The sequence below is a fragment of the Pyrgilauda ruficollis genome, unplaced genomic scaffold (assembly GCF_017590135.1).
Source record: "Pyrgilauda ruficollis isolate IOZ18807 unplaced genomic scaffold, ASM1759013v1 scaffold14, whole genome shotgun sequence".
Classification (NCBI taxonomy): Eukaryota; Metazoa; Chordata; class Aves; order Passeriformes; family Passeridae; genus Pyrgilauda; species Pyrgilauda ruficollis.
In genome coordinates, this window is record NW_024512543.1 from 10,073,200 (window position 1) to 10,101,140 (window position 27,941).

Consider the following 27,941-nt stretch of genomic DNA (forward strand, 5'->3'; position numbering starts at 1 on the left):
CTGAGTGATGGCGGCGGCGCCATGGCGGGGCGGGGCGCGGCGCGGAGCGGGCGGAGCCCGGCGCGGGAGGCAGACGGGGCGGTCTCCCGGAAAAACCCTTTATTACAGCCAGTGCCCGTACACAGCGGAGAAGGGGAAGGGAGCGGGGTCGAGTCGCGAGCCGGTCCCGCGCAGGGGAGGCCGAGGACGGCCCCGGCAGGCACAGCCCGAGGGGCCCGGGAGCGGCTCCGTCAGTCCCGGCCGAGCCCGCGGGCCGTCAGACGTAGCCGGGCTTCACCGACAAGCGGCGGCAGTTGGGGCAGCCGCGGGTCCCGTTGGTCTGGAGGCACCTGCAACGGGAGGAGGTCGGGTCGGGGGGGTCTCCGCGGCCGGAGGCTCCCCCGGCGCGGCTCAGCGGCCATTGCACACCTCAAAGCTGTTCCCCGTGGGCCCTCCCGCCACGGGCAGAGTCTGCGTCTCTCTCCCATCCCTTCCAGGGAGGCACGTGGGCAAATTCCTGTACAAAGGTTTGTTCCTGTACTGCTGGAGACAAGTCCAGAGAGCTCATCGGGCGTCTCTCACTGCACGGTAGTTTGATGCTAGTTCTGGTGTCAGTGTGAAACTTTGTTATTAAATTCTGAGTTTCCAGATTAGTTTTCAGAGTGTTTTGTAACACTCGTGTTTTATCTACAATAAAATGTGGTTGAGCTAACTTCTTTCATGGCAGTAGCATGATAACAGTCTGAACAACTTCACCTCTATGTGTGCCACTAGCCAAGGGAGAAAGTGAGGGGACTCGGGAAAAACCCACGCTGCCCCTGGGAGGGAAGAACTGATTCCCCACGAGGAGTCAAGTAAGAATCTGTGAACTGGGCTGACCACCTACGAAGTGAGGACATCAGTGAATAATTGTTTAGAGGACAAGTGGGAGTGTGATGAGTATGATGGCTAAATCTCACCCTCCAAGGCTTTGAGACTCTTAGCACTGCAATGGGATCCGGCAAGGCAGGATCAAGAAAAAGGTAAGCAGGTGGTCAAGACAAAGACTTGGGGAACAGCATGCATAGGACTGCTGTGGGCATAAACAGATCTTTCCTATGACTAATGCCAATGACAATAGTTTTAGTGCTTCCAGCTAATTACTTCAAGTGGAAGAAGTGGGAGCAAGGTAGTGCCTGGAGCTGGTTGTTCTTCTCCCCAATGGACTCTCCACACATGCCACAGTACAGCTCCATCTCCTCCACACATTCATGGAACTTCACCACGTGGTCACGCAATTCTTGCTGCTGCTCCTTCGTGCGATAGATCCTTTCACACAGGCAGTGGAGCTTCAGCAGCCCGAGCTGCAAGGACAGAAGGACAGAAACATAAGACGAGTGAACAACAGGGTGAACACAGACCAGAAACAGGGGTGGGAACCCACAGCCCCTGGAGAACCCTCAGCCAGCTGGAGAAACATCAGCAGGCCTCAACAATTCCTGTCATTAACCCTTCTTTGTGTCACAAAAGGTAACACCAGGTTTGAGACACTCAGCAGCTCTTCCACTCATGGTTTCCCTGAGCTACCCATGACATGACATACATCACTTTCCTTTGCTTCCAGCCAGCACATCAGCAGCTGCTCAGGGCAAAAATGTTTTTCAGGAAGAGACCTCTAGTCCTTCAGTTCTCTGCCTGTTCCATACCCCATTTTCACTGCTTCCCATTCTGCTTTGCCTATCCCATTCTGACTCCTCACTCACTTTTCAGACTTGCATACTGATGCTTACCTGTGCAACTGCTCACAACCAAACACTTCATGACAAAGTAAATCCCAAACACTCAGTGCTTAATGGGAATGCTAATGAGCAACAACAAGCCTGAATACTTCAATGTTTGACATCTTACATTGCCTGACACAAGACTATGAAGAGCGCTGAAAAGGAGCTGTAGGATCCTACCTTGTTCCCTAGTCCCTCTGCCAGCTCCTGTGCCTTTTCAATGCTTTCCAGAGCCTGTGAATTGAGAGCACTGGTTGTTAGTTCTCAGCCAAATATATGAAAAACAGGCTTTTACGAATGTCCTATGAGAATTATTTAAAAAAAGAGGTAAAGTACAGAGTAAAATTTGGATTAACAAGTATCCCTGCAACACTGGAGAATCAAAAAAGCCTTTTTTGGGAGACTAAATTTCCCTCCCCTCCCAAAAGTTAATCCATGAGAAATGGCTGGTTTCTGAAAGACCACAAGTAATGCAAGAGCTACATTTCTGTCGCAGTCAGTGTCAGTGTTGACAGAGGCTGGTCCCCAAACAGAGAGAATGCAGACTTATTTAAACTCGGTCCCACACGCTCATTTGGGGCTGGCACGGAGCACTAGCAAAGCAAGCCTTGTCCCCATCCTACCTTGCAGGCTCAATAGTTGTTGGGCAACTTCAATTTCACTTGTACCAGAAGTGAGGAAAGGGATCACCAGCACCAGTACACCACACTCATCCATTTTTTCTTTGCTGTTCATATTTCCACCTTGCCTTACTTACACATGGCGTGATGTAGGAGTGTTCTGCTATCCATTTTTAAAATCTGAAGAAAATATTTAGCATAGCAGCTGTCATACCAAATGACTCCCTACTTTCACCTAGATGTCACAGTGTTCCTTGCTGTTCTGATAATAATTAGTCTCTCTTTTCCAGAGTTATTGAGATCTGCTTCCTATTTGTCCAAGGGGAAGAAGAGGTCTCCCTTGTGATGCAGTAGTTTTCAGGAGGAACATTATAACATTTCTACCCTGTAATTTGGTGTTACTGCTATTGTAGGAGGAGAGGACCAGATGAGATGCAAAAATGTGCTGTGAATGCAGAGGAGATGGCATTAGACTTGTGGTGGCAGCAACAGCCTAGGATAAGGAAATGTAGGAGAGGGAAGCAGGAACTAGAGGCCAGCAGGGAGAACATAACTGAGAACCGTGCTTAGGCAGACTGAGTGTGTACTGGAAACTCCTGAAATTAATGACTATGACCAAGAATCAAAGTGAAATGTGTGGGGTAGGGGAAAAGATGTTGACGAGTCTAGGGGACAGTTTGTCTTGGACAGGATTATGAGACTGCACAAGAATGAGGTCAAGCAAGCTGTGAGCAGCCTGGGAGCATCGGTTACATTACATGCAAATGAAATGGACTAACTGGCCAAAGATACTGGGAAGATGGAGGAAGCTTGAACAAAACCAGGGAATCTGCAAGTGGAAAGTTAGCAAATTGCTTTATTAAGTAACTGATGCAGGGATGAATAGCATGAGAAATGGAAACTGGGCCTGGCAAGTTGAAGAACAGGCTTGGGTGAATATTTAGGGATGTGACATCTAAGGAGGTCACATTTGGCCGACAGACATAAGGTCCCTGGCCCAGGAGGGCAGACTTCCCTCTAATGCCTGGAACAGAATACAAGATTCCTCCACTTTGTTCTTCTGTGGGATTTGGTGAGATTAGAATTCTGCGCAAAGCCCTCATCATGTTCTCACAAGTGAGAGCTGCTTGAAATCAGACAGTGGTTTGAGATAGAATCAGTGAATGGAAGAGTTTGATGAGTGCTCTGAATATTCTCTCCTGCAGAGGCCTACCTGCTGTGCCCTGTCCCGTTCTTTTGATACTGAGCTAACTTATCAAGTCCATAGTTTCTTCTCCCATTGCTGACAAGCACTGTGTTCACTTACTCAGATTGCACAATGTGTCTCACCCAACTGATTCCCTGATGGAGGCACTCAGATGCTGACAGCACCCTGAACTGGTCTATTCTGACATATACTGGACATACTGATTTCTGGGATACTTCATTTGAGCTAAAATTCTTGGTGTCCCAGTATGAGTGATAAGAGCAAATTTTTATCATTTTTAGACCCAACCAGCATCTCGATGTGGCACTTTGCACAGTTGTTCAGAGCTAGTTCAGGGCTAACCTTTGAGCATTTCATTCTGTGGCTGAGTAATGTTCCTGCCGTGCAATGTCCTGCATCTAGTGCAGTCTGGATTTTAACACACATGCACAATGTCTGCGCATTTTCAAAATAACTAACTTCACCCCCTTGTTCTATATTGACTGGTTGTTTATCCCCAAATAAAATAAAAATAAATATCTCATTCCTCTGTTTCACATCAGAGTTTACAGACCGTCAAAGTTTCTCCAGGACTTTTATGCCACATTTGCCTGCAAAGCACATGGTGGAGCTGTAGAGCTGTCTAAACTTCATTAGCACATCAATGAGCTTAGTCATAGAGCTAAAAAGTAGGCAGGAGAATCTATTTCAGAGCATAAGGCTTCCTTCTTCCAGTGCTGGTTTCTCAGCATAGAGCTTAAAAGTCATCAGGATTGACTAATGAGGCAATTCTGTAACTTAGCAGTCTGACTCAGAATGGATGCTCCTACCATTAGTTACAAATTCCTGACTCAGAGAGACCATTCAGAGAAATATAACTCTACAAGCAACAGGCCCTGTTGGTAGAAACAAGGGGGTACAGGTCTCTTCTGAACTGTACCCTCACCACAGTGCAGTACAAGACTGTGCTCAGATCTTGTCCTACAAACCTCTGTAGGAACAAGTTTGTAACTGACCTTGTCCAGCTCCTTTTGCATCATCCAGCACTTAGTCACTCCTAGCAGCACCTGGATCAGGCCCAGGCGGTTCCCAATCTCTGTCATGATGCTCATGGAAGAATCATACCGAGGGAAGGCTGTCTGCAGAAGCAGGGAGGAAAACACGTTTTGCTATGAACTGCTTTTCATGCCCTCCTGCTATTCCCCCTATCCTTCCTGGCAGGGAGGAGCTGTACCTGCACGTCCCTGCGGCTGCGATGGATATCTGCAAAGCAGAGCAGACACAGTGCTTGCAGCGGCCGGTCACCATGCTGCAGGGCAATCTTCATGGACTCCTGAAAGAAATTGCCTCTGGTCAGTAGAACAGCTTGTTCCTGGTTCAAAACAGCAAGGCTGGGACTTTGGACTCCAGCCACTAAAAGCTCAGCTCCAAAGAAGTGGCACCATCTTTTAAGGCAAGGAAAACGTTTTTCACATGTTCCTTCCTAAGGGCCATTCATAGACCTAAATTTTGAAGCCCTCTGGGCTAGAGAAACCACAGCTCTAGGACTGGAAGGCAGCAGAAGATCTACAGTCAAGTGTGCATGGCAGGGTATCTCTCTTTCTCTAGTGGTGTGGCAGGACGCCCTGGCAGAGCCCCCAGAGCTCTGCCCGTGCCCGTACCTCACAGCAATCCATGGCGTCTGCCAGGCGCCCCAGCTTCCGATAGGCCACGGCCATGTGGTACTGGCTCATGGCACGGTACTTCAGGCTCCAGCCCTTCCCGTAGTCATTCACCAGCTCAGCAGCTTTACATGGGAAAAACAAGGCTTTCTCGTAGTCCTGGAAGGCACACAAGCACACAGACAGCAGTCACAGCAAAAATAAAGCAAAAATGAGAGAAAGAAAAAGACCAGCTATTTTTTATTTACTAACACTGCAACAGTTACCAGATTTCTGTACATCTTTAAACTTGTGCTGCTCCTCTTCCATGTGCAGTATTTTGGTGGATATCAAATTGTGAAAGATGGAATTGCCATATACTGAATTCTTATTATTCTCTGGGTTCAGGACACTGGGGCAATGACCCAGCAAACGAATTTGATGTAGTATGCCATTAACTTTATTCTGTAAAAATCATTTGCCCTCCTCTATAAGCAAAGGCAGAAAACTTTCTCTGCTCTTACATCATCTCTACTTGTAACACCTACATGCAGCCTTCATTTTCTCTAAACGGTGAGTTTGGATCTCCAAGAAGCTCATTATCCATCATTGCAGGAAAGAGGAACTAAGACCCCGGCCTCATCAAATTCACAAAAAGTAATAATACATCTTAAACTTTTTTTTTTTTCATTAAAAGCATGCTAGAAATAAATCTTATTTTACAATAATTATGTAAAACTTATCTTAATATCTAAAACCATTCTCAAGTGAGTTATATGAGACTGCAGAAGTGAAAAAGTCCTCATATTTTTTTTCATTCTCTACAATGCAGAAAGGAAACCACAGCTTCTCAAATTTCCTTTCTCCCTTCTTATTTCACACCTGAAAAGTATTCAGCACAATGTTATTTTCTTTATTTTTGGTCACCACACTTCATGTGATGATCTTCTGTGAGTGAAGAAATCAAGACCTTGTGAGAAAAACCTATTATTTGCTGTTTGTACCTGAAGTTAGAGCTGGCAAATCACCTCTGTGCTCAGTCCCTGCCTGGTTTTACCTACAGCTTGCTGGCAGCTATTTGCCTACAATAGTGGTAGAAATAGAGAATCCATCAGTTTTGGCTGCCAGCCCTGTGTCTCTGATGTGATCTTCTTTGAAGCTAAGTTTGATCTCTTCCACACACATATTCACAGCTGCTCTGCTGTGCTGTGTAAACATGACACTAATCCTCCCATCCATACTGTGGCGGAGAGTACTCCATTTGGATTTTACAAAGGGATTTTAGCTTACAATGCTCTCTCAGTACTTCACTTCCTATAGGGAAGACAAAGGCTGAAATCCACGTGATTTCAATGCTTCCCTGAATCTGTGGGACAATCACCCTCCTGCCCCTTAGGTTACTGTACCTTTATCTGGGTGTAGAAGTTCCCCAGGCTGCAGCAGACTCGACACTCCAGCATCTTGTCATCGTTGTTGTGTGCGTAGCGTAAAGCTTTCTCAAAGCACTCCAAAGCCTTCTGGAAAATGCTGAGGCCCAAGAAGGCATTGCCCATGCTGAGGCTCACCTGGCCATTCAGCTGCATGCTCACAGTGGTACCCTGCATGTTCAGGCACGTCTTACAGTAAGAGATTGTTTTCTGGAATTCACAGAGTTTCTCATTGCTGCGAGCCAGGTTTAGGTAGCTCTCTGTAAGGAAATCTGGGTCTTCCAGCTCCCGTGCTGTGTCAATCTGGACCACTGCAAACTTTAAGTAGAGAAGATAGTGTTTACAAAAGTGTGTAATTTATTTAAATACAGCTCAAGCACCCACAGAGTAGCACCCTGTACTGGAGGAAGAGGCTCATCTCTGAGCAGGGCAGACAAGGCCATCAGCACACGGAGAAGCATTGCATGCACCAAGCAGTTATCTGGTGGTTTAAAAGGCCTATGAAGACTCAGAACTAACATCTCCCTCTTTTCGCACAGTCTCTGGGCAGGGAAGATGAACTAGGCTGGCTGTAAGGGGAAAACGGCTGTTAAATGGCCCTAAAAGGCGGGAGGCTGGTGAAGCAGGAAACATCTGACACAATGCAGTTCTGTTTTCTTCCACTCATTGTAATGTATCCCATTTTCTCTGGAATTCCTAAGCTATTAAAATAATCTATTAATAGAAAAAAGTAAGCTACTTCTTTAAGGAATTTTCTACTGATAAATTGCAGTCTTGATTTTGACAGTCTTGGTTCTGTAACCTCCAGAATTTGTTGCATACTGTTCTCTTAAATGAAGTCTCTTTCAGGCTGCAAACTCTTCTATGCAGTAACTCTTATGTTCTGTGATGAAGCAAGCACAAGCATTCAAGCTGGCTTGAATTAGTATCAGTAGCAAAGGTAAATAGTTAGCAATTTTCATTAGACATTATCAGTTAGGATTATGGATGGCAAATTCCAAAGGAATCAATTACTTCCTTTTTATATTGTGGCTACACATAATAATTTAGGCTACTAGAACATTTTACATTATTTGGAAATAAAACCAAAGCCAAACAAAAAAACCACACACAATCTGATCCCACTTTCTGTTCTTTTCTCAGGTAAGGAATTATGTTTGGGTATACTAAGCTCATTGTTTTTCCTTTTTTTTTTCCCCATGAAGTCTTCAGTATTTCCTTCAGGTAGCTACATCTTGCCCTTTTTTCTTCTTTCCTCCCCAGTCAGTTTGTTGGTTTTGCCAGCACCTAATTTCACACCACTTAACAGAATTGTTTGTCTTCAAATGTTTTCCAAGTGTATTAATACCTCTCCCTTCTTCTTCATCCTAAGTACTTGGTTTCAGTATAGGGCTTTGACACGTGCATGGCTTTACCAGTAAGGTGTGCTCCTCTCCCTGCTCCAATTCCAAACACAGCTACCAAAAACTTTTCAATGAGATGTAGACACCCCTTTCACATTTTGTTCTAAATGCTGAATGATAGGCAGTCTAGTAAGAGACAACCCAAAACATCAGGACAAGAATATCAAAGCCCTTTAGTAAGACCCTATTTCAGGCTGGGATAGTTTCTTAAGACTATTACAACACTCTCTTGCCTTGTCTTACAGATTCTTGAGTTGCCCTCCCAAATGCTGCCTGCTGCTCTTTGTACACATCCTCTTCTCAGATTCACACACCAGCTTCTTTTTGCTCATTTAATTAAACTGTTTATCCTCATGTGCTTGAAATGTAACTTCAGCTGCTTTTTACCACTCTTCCATCAAGCCCCATATCCTTCCTTCTTTCTTCTATACTGTCCTGACAACTGGAAGCTGCTCCCTGACCTCAGCTGTGAGACATCTGGGATGTCTCAATTACCTCACCAAAACAGCATCTTCTTTTCCTCTCTTAATCAGCCCCCCGGCAAACAAATAATTGTCATTAGAAACGCCCAATATAAGATATATACCAGATATGAGCCAGAAGCTGAACAAGATAACAGACATGTCTCTAAAAGAGAGATACTTATTCTACAGAATCTACTTGGAGTTCTCCTTTTATGCTGACATACAGACTGTAAACAGCTTGTAGTGGACAAAGGCCCTGCTCTCATACCTTTTCTTGAAGCCTGATAACATGGTGTGCCTGTATGTGGGAAATAATCAAGAGAGCTTCCCATGAATAACTGGAGAACTTAAATAACCCAGGAATCCTGATGAACCAGACCCAGTGAAAAATCATATTCTGTGTATCTTGTGGGCTGGAGCTCTTGGTGAGCACAGTGATCACACCAGAACATGCACTCAATAGCTGGTATTTTCCATTTCACACAAAACACCCCCCACTTCAGGTTCTGCTCTCCAGCCACGTTCCAGCGTGGGTGCGACACAATGGCATGCATTCTTCTCCAGTTCACCTTACCTTCAGCATGTCTTTGTATCTGCCCATCTCTGCGTGAGCAGTGATGAGGCAACCCAAAACCCGAAACCTGCCAGCAGGATCCGCAGACTTCTCCAAAACCCTCATCCAGACTCGCAGGGCCTTTTCGGTCTGATTAGACTGGTAAAGATGGAGTCCTTTCTCTATCTGCTGCTTTGTCTGGTCCTGACCCATCTCCCATGGATTAAAAAGCCTCATACACTAACCTCTAAGGATAGCAAAAAGGACGTGCTTACAAGAGAACACAACGTAAAATGCCCCACTAGAAGGGGGCGGGTTGTGTGCTCAGAGGGCCCAGAGCCGTAAGAGCCCAGCCATGTCAGGGGGCTGGAGCTGTGGTAGGCAATGGCAAGAAGTGGTTGCTCAGCACTGAAAGCAAAATCCCAAATCCACTAGGCAAACACCTTGCTTGCTAGGGCTCCATCAGTGCATTCGTCTGTCCAATCCCGTAAACAAAGAGCAAAAGCACGACAGGGAGAGAAAGAGAAAAATCTCAAGCCTCAGGAGTGAAACTCAATCTGAACAGCCAGTGCTGGTCTCCTCCCCATTGGCTGCAGCTGCTCCTGCCAGTCCAGCTCACGTGGCTCCCAGGAATTCTAGTCAGGCTCCCCAGCTCCCAAGGTCACGGTGCCAACTGCCCACCCCTGCCCGCCAGTATGCAGCTTATAAATACCCCAGGGAGAGACAATTGGCTGCAGTCACAGCCGCAGGATGTCTCGGCTGTCTCTTTCCTCTCTGGCCATCCCCTTAGACAAGCACTGCTGGTGGTGAGCTAGCTTGGGAGGAAGCAGACTCAGCTGGAATAGTAGCTTTAGGAAAAATATATGCCTTAAAAGTCAGGTGTGAACAAGGCAACTTCAGTGTGTACACACGTGCAGTGTTACACTTGCAACAATGTACTTGATATTTTGCTAGGCACAAAATCAGCCTCCCTTTTGAGGACCTCATTTGGCATCATGGACTTTTTTTATGGACATAGGTCAGCTCTGTCACAGATTTGCTGCAAATACACCTCTGACTTCCTAATTTTAGGGACCAGGAGGTAACCATCCTGGAAACCTTTGTTCTTGACTGAATGTCGCTCCCTGTCATCAGATGAAAGTGGCAGTCCTCCAAAAGTTTCCAGCAGAAGTCAATGGCACTGTTTAAGTTCTGCATCCAGAACTTGATGATCTTTTATGATGAATAACAATAAAGACACAGAACAACAGGTATCTGCACTTTTTTGTTGCAGGAGAGAAGTGTTAACCTCATTAAAAGATAGGTTTATGTCTCCCACACTGCAGATGGCTTCCTCTAGGAGTCACATTTAATACTCTCACCAATGTGCTGCAGCCTTGGTGGTCCAGAGATTTATTCAGTCCTTCTTAAGAAGATAGACCAAACCTGGGGAGAGGGGAGCAGGTGGAGAATGCTACAGGGATATTGAATGTTTTTCAGATGTAGAAGTTCCAAGAACCAGTTTTGTGATCCTTTAACTGGGCAAAGAGAAGCAATTTGAAGTTTTAACAGACCTGCCTGCAAAACCAGTCATGTCTCCAGCTGCCTCCCTGCTTCTTGGTGAATTTGGTAGCAGCTCTTCCCCAAGCAAAGGTCAATACCTACAGAATCACATCAAAGGGTACCAATCAGACTATCCTGGTCTGTCAACAAAAACCCAAGGGAGCCTTCCTGAGGTAATATCCTTAAGGAAAGCAGGATGCAAAATAAGGAATAATAGTCTACCCAGAGGCTTTACATCATAGCAGTCATGATCTTAAGGGATTACATCTGTCCTTTACCCAAAATTCCCTCAGAAAAGTATTTCAAAAAGAAAAACACTTTAAATTGTAGAAGGGTTTTGCTACAATAAGACTGATTCTCTTTTGGGAGCTCATACACACTATGATATTTGCATTATTTAACTTAGCTTTGTTTTTCAGAGATGCAATGTGCTAGATGATATTTCAGCATAGACTATATGTAGTCTCAAACTCTGGAAGTAGAAACTATGGAAAAATCTACAGAAGCTGAAGAAAACTAATGGTGAGGCACTGCTGGGTAATGTGCGAAAATCACTTCAGCAGCATTGTTAAAATTATTAGCTAGGTAGTTGGTAGATTTTAGGACTTGCAAAAAAGTCTGATTCAGAATATTAGAAAATCTCTCTTCCTTGCAGTAATTCTTTTATGTTTCTCTAGATGTAGGTGATGGGATGGCAACAAGATGCAGAAGATCAGTCCCCATGGAAAGCATTGACAATGGTGAGGCCATTCAGATTTCTAGACTTGGGAGAAGTTAAGAGGCCATAAAATAGCCACTTGGAGCCTGCTCTGTAACAGAATCAGCCAGGAGTCAGGGATGGGGAAAACAAAAATGACATCATTCTTGGTAGATCAGACTATTTTGCAAAATTAACCTTCCACAAATGAGCTGCCTGTAACTCAAACTCATCCTAAGATTCTTTTAGACCATGTCAGTAAAGCACTGCTCCCTTCCCCACACCGCATAGCCAAAATGAAGAGGGTGCCTTGCAGCCTGACAAAACCTATCTAACAGGAGATGATCTGCCCTGCATTCTGTTAACCTCACTTTGCCTCCTTGCTTTTGAGCACTACTACAAGTGCTTAGTTTCTTAGGAATCAATTCGCAACTCACCTGTTGAGATAAAAACACCCTAGTAAAATAAGGGCTAAATCCATCAAGTTCAAATGGGTCATTTTCAAAAAACCAGGAACATGCTCTGATATGGAACATACCACTCTGAGCCCAGCTGCAGCTGCCTAAATAAGGAGGGATAAAAGATCAACACTGCCTGCCTGTACTACTTGAAAAAAAGCAATGGCATCTGTTTGCAGCTCAAGATAGCTGTAATTCATTCAAGATTCAGGTACAGCTTCTACAGTTAATAATCCACAGTTTCTCCTCAGGAAGTGCAAATAAATGAGCCTGAATGGTGCTTGGCAACATCAAATAAGGAAACCTTACCTGCCATACACGCAGTGTGACTCATCACGCACTCACTTCTTCAGAGAGACCTCACTGACCTGCTTCTCCTCCTCCCCCCTGCTCTCCATAATGCCCCTGGTGACTCCTGGCTGCATGAAGAGAGCAGAACGTGGCAGGAAAAGTCAGGAAGACTGTAGTCAAAACACATAGTGAAAGGTGGAGGTGGATGTGAGAGGAAAAAGGTTTCTCCTAGAACATTCAGCATCAGGATTTCATCTACAACTTGGTGTATTTCCTACAAATGCTGATAAATGTAACAACTCATGTGAAAATGCTGATTATTTTCAGAGATTAATATACTGGCTTTTAGGTGCAGTTTGATTGTGTACAGATTGGTGGTGGCCTTTTAAGTTGAAGAAAAAGCCTTAAAAAAAAAAACCAAAAAACCTCTGACCCAAGAGTGATCTGGTGTCAGTTCTGTAAGATGCAGCTGGCAGAGCTTTGATTGTGTAAGACAAGGTGAGCGAAATTTCTGCACAAGCTGGAATCTTCCATTCAGCCTAAACAAACCCTTTTTCTGTTTCAATTGTTTCTCTCCATCCTTGGTCTCAAGTTGTATCTAAACTGAAATCCCTCCAGCCTCTTTCCTCAACAGCTGCAAATTAACTGCAGGGATCCCAGCACAGTCTGTAACAGGTGGCTCTGTGCCTTGTGCCGCAATTGGTGCGCTCAGGGCAAGGAATGCAGCACTGAATCCTGATGCTTTGCAAGTGCTCTCGGATTTACAGTCATGTAGGAAGTGATGGGGTGAAATAGAGTATCCCAGATAACACAGGAAAAGGACATGGAGGAGAAACATAGCTGTCCCAAAAACGCTTGCAAGTCTCCAAGATGCAGGCCAGCAGAAGGAAGCAATAACATCAGGAAATTTTAGGAGCTTTCAAAAATGCACCAAATCAAGGCCATTGTGGTACTTTCCTTCTGAGAGAGGCAATATTCGTGTCAAACTTGTGGCAGGTTTCTAAATGCTTTGGCTATGCCAAATACTTTTTATTAATTTGAAGTGAGACATCATAAAAGATCTTAGTACTAAGAGCAAAGCAGGTAGCCTTTGCTTATCACTAGTAAGTAATCCAAATCCATTTGCTGTTTCCCTGTGTAGCACTTCCAGGATGAAGAGCACTGAGGGCTGCCTTGATGGTACCTTGATGCTGCAGAACCAGGACAGATTCAGGCAGCTTGGCTGTGTTCCTGGAAGGGGAAGGCGTGCAGCTTGTGAGAGTGGCATCAGCTGGTGCCTCTCTAATCCCACACAGCACCACGCACTGGTGCTGCTCCTACAGAGCTGAGGGCTGCTGCTCTGCCCAAGGTATTGAGCTCCTGAAACACCCTGACGCACCAGTGCATGCACAGGCAAGTGGCTGCATGGCACCAGTTCCGTGAGGCTGGATATGCCTGCTCCTCACTCCCAAGTGTTGCACATATGTGCATTATCCAAGATCCTCAGCTTTTCCGTATCTAAAGGAGACTGGACTGTCAAATGATCAAAATGGATGTATATCAACCAGAAAACCTCTTCCATTTCCACTCAGAGTAGCTCATTTACACAGAAGTAAAAGCCCAGGGCGATATTATACATCCAGAACAAGGGGTATTGGGCCATGAATATCTTTGTGTCTCACAGCTGAGAAACTGTAAAATAGTTAGTTCTCTCATCTTTCTCTTCATGTTCTCACACTTGGACCCCAAAAAGAACCTCAAGTTTAAGACACAAATACAACACACAAGGACTCTTCTCAAACAGTTTAATAGCAAATAAACAAAGGAAGGTACCACACTTGGCATATACAAAATGACTTGTTGTCGGTGTGTCTGTGCAATTAAAACAGCTTTAAGTTGCCCTTTGGGACAAAAAGAAAAAAAACACACACACAAAAGGAAGAAAATTCCTTTAACACATACTCGCTTGTTCCAAACTTGTAACAAATCTTTTCATTTTTAAATCCACTACACAAACTCTGTGATCAGATCAGAAAAGCAACACGCGCTCCTCTGCTTTTTAAACCATTAAAGTAAAACCTGTAATTCTCTACAGAGTACAACACAATTTCACACAAAAAGACAATTTGTTTTGCAAATCAAAACAAGAAAAAAAGGAACAGCTCAAACAAGGTAAAGAAAAGCATTTCTACGACTGAACCACGACTTCGAGTTGATTAAATCCCGTTAACTGCAGAACAGACTCTACATTTGGTCATAGTGGCAATTTGTTTTCTCGTCACATTGTGAATCACTTTACATTGTTTTCTAGTAGAAAAGGCAAAAAACTGTACAAAACCCCTAGTGTTAAATACAATGTTTGTACCAATAAAAAAGCCCACAGGTTTGTCTCCAAAATGTAAATTTTCTTTTTAAATTATTCACAAAAAGCAGCCAAAAATCAGAAAGGCAGCTGCTGCTCCACTGTCTCAAATCCATTAAAACCACCACAGAACAATTAAAACAACCAAAGGAAGAAAAGGAAAGAAGAAAGGAAAGAAACACCCAACATTTGGCATTTTGGTTTTCTTCAGATATTTTTCCACAGGTTTCCCCAAGGTTCCTTACGGAACCAAACGCACATGTACAGAAACGTACTGGCAGCTCCTCCACACACTGCAGGCCATCAGTGCCCCCTGGCACACAGCCCTGTGCATTCAGACTGTGGGACTAACAGCAGCCAGCCCCCAACCCTACTTCCCAAATAAATGAGTCTCTACCCTTTTTCATTCAGCCTCACGATTCACTCCCAGGTACATGTATCATATTCAAATTGTTCTCTTTTGTAAGCAGATTAAGGACTGTCTACACAAGTCTGGTCAACACCTAGTGAGAATACAGTATCCTCAACCAACTCAGGAGTAGGACAGAAAACAATCTTTGCATCTTTACATTATCCCAAACACTGGACAAAATTAAGATTTCTATCCAGTCAAACTCTACTTGTTTTCTCAGCAAAAACCCTTCTCCTGGAATTCCATTTCACATTATTTCAACTATTAAGATACTTACACTAGCTTGCTGCTGCTTCTGACTGAAACTTCATCACAGCACACACTCTTCAGGTGCCTTCATCTAGAAGCTACTTCCCAGTTTCTACCTGTGCAGATGGTACGTAGGGCAGGGGAAGCCTGCTACCCAGAGAGCAGTAACCTGTTCTAGTTCATCCTGCAAGCCATCAGAACTGCTCAGCTCATTACCCAATTAAAAATGAAACAAAAACTAAAAAAATCTCCGCAGAGATTCCCCAGCTAAGGCCCTTGAAAAGAGAGCTGGGGATGGTACCCTGTTCAGGTAACAGCTTCAGAGGCTGTTGTATTGTGCTTGTCATTTGGGAAAAGAGCCAGCAGTTGTAGGACCAGTGTTACAAATGCTTTCTCTGGGAAATTTAAAACACTTTATTTCTTGAGCTAACCTAGATCCTTCCAGAATCCTGCCACCAAACTCTGATGGTATTAGACTGGGGCTGGACTTCACAGAAATGTGCCCTGAGTTGTGCAAAATGCTCAGTGTTTGAAATGAGCCCTAGCTTCAGACAGCTTTGGAAACAGAAATGTTGTGAGTTCCCCCACCTTCCTGCTCCCAGCTATCCCCTTCCATCAAAACTTCCACTAGGGGAACAGTGTAACCAAGCACCCTCAGAGCTTCTGACAGCGCTGGAGATGGAGCAAGGTCCAGGTGCTCTGTCAGGCAGACAGTCTAAGTGCACAGGTAGATGCCCTCAGGTGGCTTCCGATCAGATATTAGTCATACCAAAACCACCAATTTAAAGGATACCTTTGAAACGCATTAAATTGCTCAGTTTTTGCACAAACTATAGAAAACAGAGAGGTGAAGGTGATATATACGAGGGTGTGAAGAAAACAGCAGGAAACATGCACAACATTTCTGGGCACTATCTTAGTTTGAAAGATTAAAACAAAAACATCACATTTTGCTGAGGAGATTGTAGTTACAAAAAAAACCCAAGCATGCCAGAGCTTAACAAAATACAACATCAATTTTGATCAAATTTTCACTGCAGACTGATAATCACACAGGGAAGCAGGGGAAAAAATAAAAATAATAATTAAAAAAAATCCCAGTAAATGTCAGGGCAAAAATGTAGCTACAATCAGAGGAAAACGTAGTTCAAGTGTTTTCTGTTGATGCCACTTCAAGTCACAAGTTTGAACTCATAAAAACACATGCTGTCTCCTCAAGCACAGAAACCAGATCAGCAAAATGTGACTAGGAAGTCTCCTGAAAGATTGAGTCACACCATATAATTGACTTTTTCTTCGAACTGTGTTTTTAAAACTAAGCACACAGAAAAAACTAAGCCTAGAAAGTGATTGGCTGTATGTTCACAGAAATACAAATACTCCACAAGGTATGCTAGCAAGGCTGCTCTGAAGACAAATTACAAAGAATCAGATTCACAAAATCAAGTGGTTATCTTACGAAGGTCTAGAAAAATAGAAATTCTTTTATATTCAAATGCAAGTTTAAATATTCCCCTTCAGCAGTCTTTCTAGCAAAACCAATTTGGCAGCACAAAAAAAAAAAAAAAAAAAAAAAAAAAAAAAAAAAAAAAAAAAAGAAAAGAAACAAACATAATAAAAATACACATCAGCATCAAAGGTCAACACAAGGTCAAAGGTGAGAGTTCAAGCATCAGAGAAGCTGAAGAGACAAGGATTTGGACGATGTACTTGAACGCCACATCGACATGCTTTAGGCACAACGATGAACAAACGGCAGGAATCTAGAAAAAAAAACAAACCAGAAAGAGGGAGACCCACTGAGTTACACAGAGCAGTACATCCAAACACGGAGAGAGAGAACAAGAATGGGCACTGTACAATGAGATCTCCTGGGGAAGGGAGTTGACAGGGAAGGGCAGCACATGCCAACGATGGACAAGTAAAAGTCAAAGTACATGAAAGACACCAAGTAAACATCAAACTGCCAGAAACCAAATGGAAGCAGAGGCCTGGATTTCCCTCTCAGCACCCAGTCTGGGGAGCATTCCATAGCCTAGTGACACACTGGTTAGAATGCAGTCACCTTGCCCCGTGCCCAGTGTGTCTACTACCTCTGTTTAGAACAGAGTAAACTCCCTCCCCAGGAGACCGATTCCAAAAAATATGGCTCCAGGGCAAACATTTTTGCCCACAGAGATTGAGACCATGAGAGACAAGACAGAGGACACAAGGGATTCACAGGTGGTTTGACGTTTGAGACTTTTCTTGCACTCTAACATGGGAAGTTCTTAGGCAGTAGTAGCCCAGCAAATCCACGTTCTTTCCTTTAGCTACAGTCTCTTCTCATTCCCTAGGAGCCCATGTAACTGGGGGTGGGTGATTTGGAAAAGGGAAAAAAAAAAGATTATACAAGACAAAAAGCTCACACATCAGAGAAGAATTCCTTAAGACTTGACTGCAAGTTAAGACTTGTCCTAGCTGAGCACTTGTCATACCATTAGACCTGCACAGGGATTTTCCATTCCCAACCTTTTATGTAACAGCCCTCAGCTCCCTGGCTTCACAAGGAGGAGATTCTGGGCTCTGAGAAGCTCTACAGTCACTGTTGCCAGTTTGATGAGCAGAAAAAATGTGTTTCCTGAAATTTTCTTGAAGCGTTTATTAAAAAATAATTCTTACATTAAGTGACATAAATACCTCTGTTCCCTCCCCTCAGCTTGTGAACTGCAAGAGACAAGGAGTATTTTGAGATGAGAGTGGGAGGCAGAAGAGAGAGGAAATGGTTTGTTTTCTTATTCTGCCTCCCCACTCTGCCTCCCCCAACTCCCCTTTAGCTCCTGTTTGTGGCCTTAATCTTCAGCACATCTCAAAGCTTCTGGTTACAGACTAGAACAAGGTGAGATTTGCATATTATCTAACATAATTTGAGAATAGCAAGTGTTGCATTCTTGTTCCAAAGCAACAAGAAACACATTGTCTACTAAATCAGCAACACTCTTATTAGAACTGCTTAGATTAATTTGCTTTTCATGCTTTCCAATAAAGGGAAAGGACTTTAGTACAGAGTTTAAACCAACTCCAGCAAACAGAGTACAATGCAACTTTTGCACTTGTTTCTATATTTCAAGAAAAACTCTAGATAATTTGCAGATTTCACTCTTAAACCAGAAAAGCAAATTCATCATGAACTGAGGCATGAGAAACAACAAGAAGCATGAAATCAAGTGACATCTTAGCATGCACCACTGGTACCCTCTGTGTGATTTATCTGGGGATTTTCTTCATATGGATTTTTCAAATATTTCTCCCAGCTATGTTGAGTTTTATCAAAGCCCTATGGAAAGACTGGCCTATAAAATCAGAATCATGAGATGCTGGACGAGGTCTTAATGACTTGAAGAAAGCTTTTCCAGTTTGTCCTTGTTTTATTCTCACAATCATGATAATTCTGCCTTCTGTGTTTTATATTTGGTGGCAGGTATGCTGGGGATATCAAACATCTTTATGTTTAAATGTCTGCACCAAGAAGTTTTCAAAGCATTTTACCTATTCATGGTTGCACCCTTCATTTGCAATTTCATTTATCAAAGTTGGTTTTAGGTATTTCCAAATAAAATAGGAACAAATTCGTTCTGCTTTGTTGTTCTTCCCTAATCCACAGCCATTACCAGTTCAGTTAGATTCAGCTTGCATGACAGAATTATCATAATATGTGATTTTCAGTATTCAGGTGAAATGTCCTGGTAGATGCATTTGCCAGTGAGATTCTTCTGAGCTGGATTTTTTTAAAAATGCCAGCTTTGTATTATAAAAAAGCTAAACTACAAGGAGCTATCCTATTTGGAACTGTTGATTATCTAGGGGACTGAAGAAATGATGATTTCATTTACTATACTACTGACACTAAGTAGTATCAGGCTAAGTTCATAATTCTTTCACCTTGTTACATCAGTAAAATCAAATATCTCCTCGGAAAAAGAAGAAATCTATGAAGTAGACGATTTCCACGCAGTAAACTAAAAATATTTTAAGTATTTCCTGGTGGCACACGTAATAAGGAATTATATTTCATCAGAAGTTCTTTTAGCTTTTCTTGTAGAAAATGAGGTTCTTTGGCTTTAAGCATATAGCATACTTTGTCCATGTGGCTGCTTCAGCCAACTTTCTGCAGTTTATTTGAACTCCCCCAACTCTTATCTTACTATCCAGGAAATAGAGTATTTGACACTGATTTCATTTGCACTTGAATGAGAGCATGATATGAACTAAAAATTTAAAAGCCCCAAGTTCCCAGAATCCCAGATTTTCCTGCTAATAAGTGAGGAAGAAAACTGGCTTAAGACTGAAAGGCAAGAGCAGCCTAAATCCCCACAATCAGCAGCAGCCACCAAACAGACACAGAGAAATGTTGACTTTATCTGATCAGTTTTGTTATCAGAAAAAAAAATCTGCCCAAGTCACAAACTTGATACATTTATTAACTTTGGCAACATACACATTGATACACCAAGAAAGGGAAATCTGAAACAAATACACAAAAAGGGCAACATCTTCAGCTGGTGAAAACTGATGCAGCTCTACTGCATTCAGAGAGCTGAACTGCATTGATTCAAACCATCTGAGGATCACATCTTTTAAAATTTAACCTGCATAGATTTATTTTCTTTTTCTTTTTGGCAATACTTATAGTTACGCCAGTAAGGCACAAGAGCTAGCCCAAGTTAGGTGTCTTAAGGTGATTATGTCTGGGAGGAGTCACTGATCAAACTAAGCCACAGTGTAAACTGGTGAATCTCCTCAAATTAACAGGAGTTGCACCTATTTGCAACAATGCCAAGCTTGATCTGTAAGTTACAGTATTGAGGACACAGTATAGGATGAAGAAGCTAAAATATCTAATTTTGGGCAAATGAAATGACTAGTAAAGAGGCCAGAGCATCAGGTTAAAAGAAAAACAGGACAAAGGTCTTGGATAGTACAGTGGGGTAGGATGCAAAGAAGGTAAGAGTGACTGTAGAGACCCCAGAGCACAGTGCTCTCCTCCACTGGTTCACAGCATTCATCTTCCTCGTTTAGCAGTTGTTGGGCTGCAAACAGGCCACTGAAAATCAGTAGTTTCAATCATGCACATCATTATGTGTGTAAAACAATCACATTCAGGATTCTACAAAACCCTGGCCGTTTTTTCCAGTGAAATAATTTAGGTAATAAATATTCTCCACCCTGGAGCGGTATAAAACTTCTATAAAAATAGAAACAACATTCTTGGTTACAGCAGGTTGCACTTGGAGCAGTTGCTCCCAACTATGGTTTTTTATGTTTTTTTTTTTTTTTCCTTTTTTTGAAAAGTATATAATTTATATATATATATATAAAAAATCCCATTATCACCCTGGAGGCCTTCACACTTCAACACTCTTTTCTCAGAAAACCAGGACACATCTTTCCTATGGTGCAGAATTCAAGTGTACATGGTTCACTTCAGTGTATGTTTACGTTTCTAGAGAGATTCAAATAATTAACATAGAAAGGTACCACATGCCAGCATAACTGGGAAATTTGGCAATCTGGCCTTTGAAACTTTGCCACCACAAAATTATTTAAATAATACTGACAGATTTATCTGTCTGCCATCAATATGGACAGACTGACATTAACTGCTTGATTTTCAATCTAAGAACTGGAAAGGGCTCCCCTTGGATGTTACCTATCAGGCCTTGTAATTCTGAGGTTTGAGATCCTAGGGGGCCTAGTCCCTGGAAATGCCCAAGATTCCCAACAGATCACGGCACACAAGTGGGGATTCGGACCCAAGATCTCAGGTTTGATGGGTTCAGTGCTCCTCCTGCTGGAGCAGAACACGAAGTCCTGACCCCACGTCTGACCCACACACATCATTTAGCAGCTGGCTCCCAGACTGCAGTGTTAGCTGGAGCCCTGGGAAACAGCCTTACTACTCAGGGATACAAAGAAAACAAGGAAAAAGAGATATTATGAGGTAAATTGAACTTCTGTTAAAGATACAGAAATTGTAAACTTCCTCTTGTGACAGAGGTGGATTTTGGTGGTTATAAAATGGAACTCTACAAAGATGTCTCGAAACAGCTCAGGCCAGAGTGTCAAAAGTCCTTTGAGCCCCCTAAACCAGTGAATACCAAAGGCCCTTAGCAATGCACTAGCAATTTCACTGGTGTGCAGAAAAAGTGTGTGTTCAGTTAAGGGGTGCATTCCATTTTCCTTCAATATAAAAGGTAACAGCTTGTACCAAAAGGCAGAAAAAGACTGAATGGCTCAGTACTCTGGTTCCACAGCTCCTGGTTTAGCCTGTTTTGCACTGGTACACACCACCTTAAAGGAAAACTGCAGCAGAGAGATACACCTAATTACTAGACCAAGTCACTGCATGAATTTTGTTCATGAAAAAAAAACAACAAAAAACCCCAACAAAACAGGAAGTTATCATTTCAATAAACAATGAGCGCTTACATTATGCTTATGAAAAGGAATTCATAGCAATCTCTGCAAAAAAAGGACATTATTCCACAGAAATGGGCAATGTGATCAACTGTTAAAAAGAAAAATTGTCAAAAATTTCTGCAGGTTACCAGGGATCTAAAGTTTATTGTTTCCAGACCCAGATGTATTCATCCAGACTAAGCTGCCTCTACCTTTCCACAAAATCTAGATGAAGTACATAGGTTAAGTTTTCTTATACATGGAGAAATTCACTGCATCTCATTAATATTCCACTGTAGACAGAGAGTGAAATTTTCTGGGCAGAGACATTATCTAATAGTTTTATAAAGTGCTGTGTACATTCACACTGCTATATAGACCCTAGTTTACATACAGCAAAGAAAAAAAAAATCACTGCAGTTTTCCTTTGGCTTGATAATGTGTTCACCCTTTTAGCCCGTCTACTGCTTTAGAGATGATTTATTAAATCCCCACCATGGCACACAGTTAGGGAAATTTCAAAGAGCAGATGGGGCATGACAAAGGCTACATGGAGTCAGTTCTTTCTCACCCAGGACTCTGTTCTCCTTGCCCATCTTTGTTTTCATCAGCTGTTCTGCGTTATTTCTGCTTTCCCTTCTCCTCTCTACCCCAAGGCAGTGTGGTGTCAGTTTCTGCTGCTCCCTTTAACCTTCTCTCCCCACCCCCAAGGAGCTGGCATTGGTCCTTCTCAACACACACTGGTTACAAACACAGCAAACTTCAATTAAGGGAGGAAAAAAAAAAACAAAACTAAACAAAAAAACCTCAGCGATATGGCACCTAAACTCCAAAGTAAAACACTGGAAACAAAAGCACAAACTTGTCCTCCATCCGAAGCGGGATTCTCAGCAGAGGCTGCAGCAGAGTCTTCAAGGGAAGATGTGCCAGATAGAAGGCATGGATCAGCTTCCAGGACTGTAAAAACACAGCCTTAGGGCTTCGAATCACTAAGTGCGCTCCTCTCCAACTTACCAGAAGATCCTTCTCACTCCAGTCCCGGAGGGGAGGGTGCTCAGTATGGCTTGCTGTCGTTCTTGGAGCGCTTGAGCTGTACTTTCAGCCGCTTCATGCCGATCTGGAAGCCGTTCATTGACTGAATGGCAGCCTGCGCAGAGACAGGATTGTCGTAACTTACAAAACCTGAGGAGAGGAAAACACACAATTACCCCGTGCCAGAGCTGCATGTAATGGCTACTCACAAATGGAAATGCAGGCACTCACAAGGTCAGAGAGGACTGCATGAAGTGCCACTTTCAGAAGCTCACAACTGTTTCAGATTCCTCATAATAACTTCTAAAGGCTCTCAAACAATGCATTGGTTTCTGACATATGGAACTTTGGCCAGAAGATATATACAGCTCAGGAAATCAACATGTTTTAGTGTATCAACAAAATAAGTACTGCTGTTTATAAGAACTCATACCTGGGAGAAAACCAAACCTGGAAAATGTTCATCCAGATGCAAAAGCTCATTAAAGATACAAGGTGGAAACCACCCTCATGACACTATGGGAGAAGATTTGTTTGGAGTGAAATAGCTGCCAAGGAAGGGTAGCACTGGCACCACTATTGTGTTTAGGTTGCTCTCAGATGGAAGGTTACACATCATTCCTGGAAAAGATTATCCTGAAAATAAACTTCTCCAGTGTTTTGAAGGAGCCTATTTTAAATAACTCCACTCAATGTCTGAAGCGAGAATAACTCCCACTCCAGTCAATGGCAATGTGTCCATATATAGGTGTTATAGCTGAATGATCAGCATATTTCTGTGCTCTCACAAAGCATCAGATTGTCCACATCTTTTGGCTGAAATAAGAAAAAATTCAGGATTTTATGTAGACACAAAGCTATCAAAACCATAGAGAAAGGCGTGCCTCTCCCATTCCATCACAAGAAATCTCCACCTATCAAAACAGTCATGAGAGGTTATGGCACTACAAAAATGCAATGTGGTACCCACAATAGTTATATCTATAAAGATATTAAGAGAAACAATTCATAATCATAATGTGCTAAGTAATATATACAAATTATTATTGCAAGTATTGAAAAGATAGGAAGAGGCAAGAAGAACTCTCTCAGGATTACAGTCTGCAAACACAAATAATAATCACATATCATTCTGAGTTAGAAGGGATCCACAAGGATCAAGGAATCCAGCTCCTAAGTGAATGGCCCAAAAGGGGATTGAACCCACAACCGTGGCATTATTAGTGCAGTGCTCTAACCAACTGAGTTAATCTCAGTGAGAAATATCTAGGGCCAGAACACTGTAATAGGGCACGATAGTATGAAATCGTGAAAAGCAAAAAGTCACATTGAAAATCAGGAAAATACAGTTTATTGCTGGAAGCATTTGGTTTATTTATTTATTAGGAATATATAGAGATTCCCTACTTAGTTAATAGCTAGACTAGACAATATACTGAAAAAGAGTACTATGAAAGTCACCTTTTCACAGACAATGATTTATTAGAATAACAAAATATCCTGAGATGGAATGGATGCACAAAGATCACTGAAGTCCCTGAGAATCACACTGTTTGTCTGAGAGCACTTTCCAAACACTTCTTGAACTCTGTCAGGCTGGTGCTGTGACCAGTTCCCTGGGGAGCCTGTTCCAGTGCCCATGCACCCTCTGGGTGAAAAACCTTTTTCTAATATCTAACCTAAACCTCCCCTGACTCAGCTTCAGGCCTTTATCTCAGCTCGTGTCACTGGTCACCAGAGAGAAGAGATCAATGTCTGTCCCAGTGCTTCCCCTCAAAGGAAGCTGTAGATCCAACATACCAAAACACTTGCTTAGATTGGTCTGCTTGTCAATGAAAACCTTGGCAGAGACGACATTTCCAAATGGCATGAACATCTGCAGCAGATCCTGATCCCCAAATTCCTGGGGAAGATGGTAGATAAACAGATTGGCTCCCTCTGGACCTTCAAACAAGTAGAAAAATAAATTCAGAAAGAGCATGGATACCACATACCCACTGCACAAAAAAAGGTGGAAGAGCCAGTCAAGACAAATTTTCTAGATAAAACAATGAAACTACTGTTTACAGTCCTGCAGAGCACTTGATTCCAGAATAAATGAGCATGACCCTTTGCTGGGATTGATCACTCAAATAATTCTAGCTCTTTCTGACCGCTTTTGTTTGTACTTTACATATTGTGTCAAAACTGGTTCACAGATATTTGCTGTAATGACTGCTGAACAGTAAAGTTGGAGTGCTAGATGTTGACTGAACAAAAAAATGGATATGCAAAACCTGTGGTCCCAAAGCAACTAAGTAAATTTCCAAACAAAATACAAATAATCACATTGCTTGTAATCTGACAGATTCTCTTCTAAACATGCTACATTTTACTGAAAACGTACTCCTACATTGTACATTACATTACATTTAACCTGAATCTGAAGAGTGAAAAGACTGCCATTAAGTAGCTGTTGGAAGAGGTGAAGGATCCAGAAAACAACATTAACAAAACCACATCTGATTCTCTGACAGTGCGATCTATCAGGCTGTGGACTCATATTCTCCTTCCCTCTGAGAACATGCAGGAGTATAATTAAGGAAGCACTTAAGAATAGACAAATCCCATGAGAAACACCCTATATAAAAACTACTTTGGGCAGCCCATAGCAGAAAGATCCCACAGACCTTTTTAATCTTCAGTAACTCCTGGATTCTAAGAAATGACGCCAAATAAAAAAATCTGCAGGCAAGGAAGGTGCAAGGGCTAAGCTTGCCCTTTTGAAAACCCGTCTCAAGTAACTTCTACAACTTTCTGCCTACCTTCTTTTTGACTTCCTGCTGCACCAATACTCTGCTGTGTTAAGAGACTCTGGTTATAGAGTGTGGGCAGTGCAGCAGCAGCATATTGCTGGATTCCAGAATAAGCCTGTGTGAGGGCTTCCATTGTGCTACCTGTCCCATTTGAGAGACCACCACTGCCAAGTCCTCCATTTAAGGCTGCCATTCCTGTATAAGAAAGAGGAAATAAAAGCTGACTGAGTGTTTCCACTGAGCCAGATCAATAACCTTTCAAATGCTCTGCAAAATTACAAAAAGCAGGGAGCAAAAAAATCACCGCAGAGAGCTATCACAGGCTGAGGAATGAGAATCAGCTATTCCCCCAAGCTGGCACGACACATAACTTACCTGCTAAAGAGCTAACGTTGAGGCCTGCTGTAGCACCTGCCAGTGTCTGCAAAGCTCCAAGAGAAGCCATTGGATTAACAGAGGAGCTGCTACTGGAACTAGGTGAGGAACCTGCTATTAAAATAAAACAATTAAACTTCAACTAATATTTTTTAGTCCTGATAATTCAACTTCTTCATTAAGTTATTCCAGTAGGAAAAACTAGTAAGGAAAAGATTCAGGCAACACAGGATATCTTATGTAAAAAAACCCCACCCCAAACCCACACAACTTCCTTGATCATACTGCTTGTATGTTCTAAGCCCTTCCTACATTTTAAAAAATTTCTACTTCATCATAGCATCTGCTCTTTGTAGCAATAATAATGTCAGTAAAACATCTAAGATTGAGACATTAAACAAATACTGGCTAAACTGTATCTCAACATAAGGTAACCAGCAGTGATGTCCTGTTTCCTGCTGCCTAAAGTAAGAGTCACTTGCTATGTATTAACATATATCCTTGAAACATCACTCAAGGTGAAAAAGATCTGCAACATAGGTAGTAGGGACATTAAAGAAGGCTGAACATACAGTTTTCCCATACTGCCAGAACAGGAACACCACATGCCCAGATTATTTTCACACATTAAATAATTTTCTATTAAAAATCCTGCTGCTGCAGCTGGGGCTAGGACTGAGAGAAGCTGAAAAGTTTTAAATCCAAAAATAGTCTGTCCTCTATTCCAGCAACATCTTCAACTACATTGATTCAGTTAGAGAAGTCTACCAATATAGTACCTAGGACAGTAACAGCTTACATGGCTCACCAAATTCTACACCAGGTAGAGTTAGTTCTACAGAACTCAGCATCAAAATCATGAGGAAAAAAAGCTGGTATGTCAAAAGAAAAAGAAGTTCACACTGAGGTCATCTACAAAGATTTTGGACATGATAAAATAAGAAATGAATACTATTTTCTGCAGAAGAAACGCTATGTGTATTGCTATTAACCAAGATGTTTATATTTACTGCACAAAATGCACTAGAAAATATTTATGGCTGCTAAAAATTAAAAGATATTGAAGACTGATGCTGTAGAGGCATCTTGTAAACTGTTTGCAAGAGGAATTTAACAGTTTGACCAAGGAGGTAAGAGAAGAATTGAATTTGAGGCATTTCCTATTTTCCTCATGTTTTGGTGATTCTCAATTATGCTGCATACATCCATTAAAACTTTTAAAAGAATTGTCAGCATCTTTCAAGTAGTTTCACACACACTTAATATTTACCATTTCATCTTTGTGACATAAAGTGTCTGCTGCGGTGGGATATTGGAACTATTTGAATGGAGTACAGCCTAGCAACCCCCCTAACTAAAGTAGCTGTACCTAACTAAAGCTGCTTGAGAAGCAGAACTGCACTTCACACCACTTTTTGTAATAACAGTTGGATTGACAAACCTCCTCTAGTACACGTTAAGACAAACTGTTCTAATAAATCAAAAACTGAAAGTCAATGTCCCAAACTATTTTAAGATGCTTACTCTGATGAAAAGGAGACACTTCCTGTCTTATTATCAGTAGCATATTAAATGTTGGGAAAACACAGGGAACAAGTTACAGTATAACCCTCAAGCCGGTAGAAAAATTAGCACAGCTGGCTGAATAAAAAACAGAGTTCAGAAATCATATAGTTACCTGGATTTTATAATACCACTTGTTTCTGCAACATTTCAAATAGACACTATATTTGACAGATGAGAACACCATTTAAAAACCCTTCCAAACCCATCCCAAATAAAATAGCAGCAGCTAAGTTAAAAATGGCTAGAGAACAAAGTGAGAGGGAAAAAGGATACTTTCCCTACTTTAAAAGACTGTGATTTTAAATAAGTTAAGTTAAACCACTATAAAAAGCCTCTCACACAATTTTTTTAGTTTAGCTGCCTTTATCAGAAATTTCTTTAGGCAAAACAAGAAATGCTTTAGTACTGAAAATGCCGAGAAAACTAAAGACTTGTCTGTATTTTCTTTATCCTGTGTACATAGCAATTGAAGATAGCATCCCATTTCTGATGATGACAAAAGGTAGATAAGTAACAGTAGAGCAGAAATACAGGGCAATTACAAAGGAATGCTTCCTGTGTATAGCCTATATACCAACAGAGCCATCTGTGAATGTAGGATTTTTTCAGCCAAAGGCAATGTCTTTATTACAAAGTTACAATTTTCATTCATTAATTTAATTGGTGAAAACCAAATTGTTGGACTCTACTAAGTTCTAGGGCACAATTTCTGC

The 27,941-nt window shown here is 42.1% G+C and overlaps 2 protein-coding genes across 12 annotated transcripts in view; both read right to left on the reverse strand.

Annotated features, from left to right (window-relative positions):
• Window positions 1–84: 84 nt before the first annotated feature.
• RAPSN (receptor associated protein of the synapse) lies at window positions 85–9,602 on the reverse strand. Its single transcript, XM_041459774.1, has 8 exons — window positions 9,054–9,602; window positions 6,592–6,930; window positions 5,207–5,365; window positions 4,780–4,878; window positions 4,562–4,684; window positions 1,920–1,973; window positions 1,123–1,322; window positions 85–329 (listed from the first exon to the last, which is right to left on the reverse strand). The coding sequence occupies exons 1-8, from the start codon at window positions 9,267–9,269 to the stop codon at window positions 257–259; spliced, it is 1,263 nt and encodes a 420-aa protein (XP_041315708.1). The 5' UTR covers window positions 9,270–9,602; the 3' UTR covers window positions 85–256.
• A 4,188-nt stretch (window positions 9,603–13,790) lies between these two features.
• CELF1 (CUGBP Elav-like family member 1) overlaps window positions 13,791–27,941 on the reverse strand; it is a 57,731-nt gene continuing 43,580 nt past the window's right edge. For 7 of the 11 annotated variants that reach the window (XM_041459910.1, XM_041459911.1, XM_041459908.1 and 4 more), the window contains 5 exons: window positions 25,663–25,776; window positions 25,297–25,482; window positions 24,293–24,436; window positions 22,475–22,642; window positions 13,791–16,785 (listed from right to left, as the gene is read on the reverse strand). In XM_041459910.1, coding sequence (XP_041315844.1) covers window positions 22,515–22,642; window positions 24,293–24,436; window positions 25,297–25,482; window positions 25,663–25,776 — 572 coding nt within the window. In that variant the 3' untranslated portion in view covers window positions 13,791–16,785; window positions 22,475–22,514. The remainder of the gene's footprint in view (window positions 16,786–22,474; window positions 22,643–24,292; window positions 24,437–25,296; window positions 25,483–25,662; window positions 25,777–27,941) is intronic. The other 4 variants (XM_041459909.1, XM_041459905.1, XM_041459907.1 and 1 more) reach the window with 1 other exon arrangement.

Bases quoted from the DNA above. Each gene is read 5' to 3' on its own strand.
- RAPSN (XM_041459774.1), bottom strand. From the start codon at position 9,269: ATGAGGCTTTTTAATCCATGGGAGATGGGTCAGGACCAGACAAAGCAG. The intron at 1,323-1,919 runs GTAGGATCCTAC...CTGTCCTTGCAG, and splicing joins CAGAGGGACTAGGGAACAAG to CTCGGGCTGCTGAAGCTCCA. The intron at 330-1,122 runs GTAATTAGCTGG...CTCCCGTTGCAG, and splicing joins TCCCACTTCTTCCACTTGAA to GTGCCTCCAGACCAACGGGA.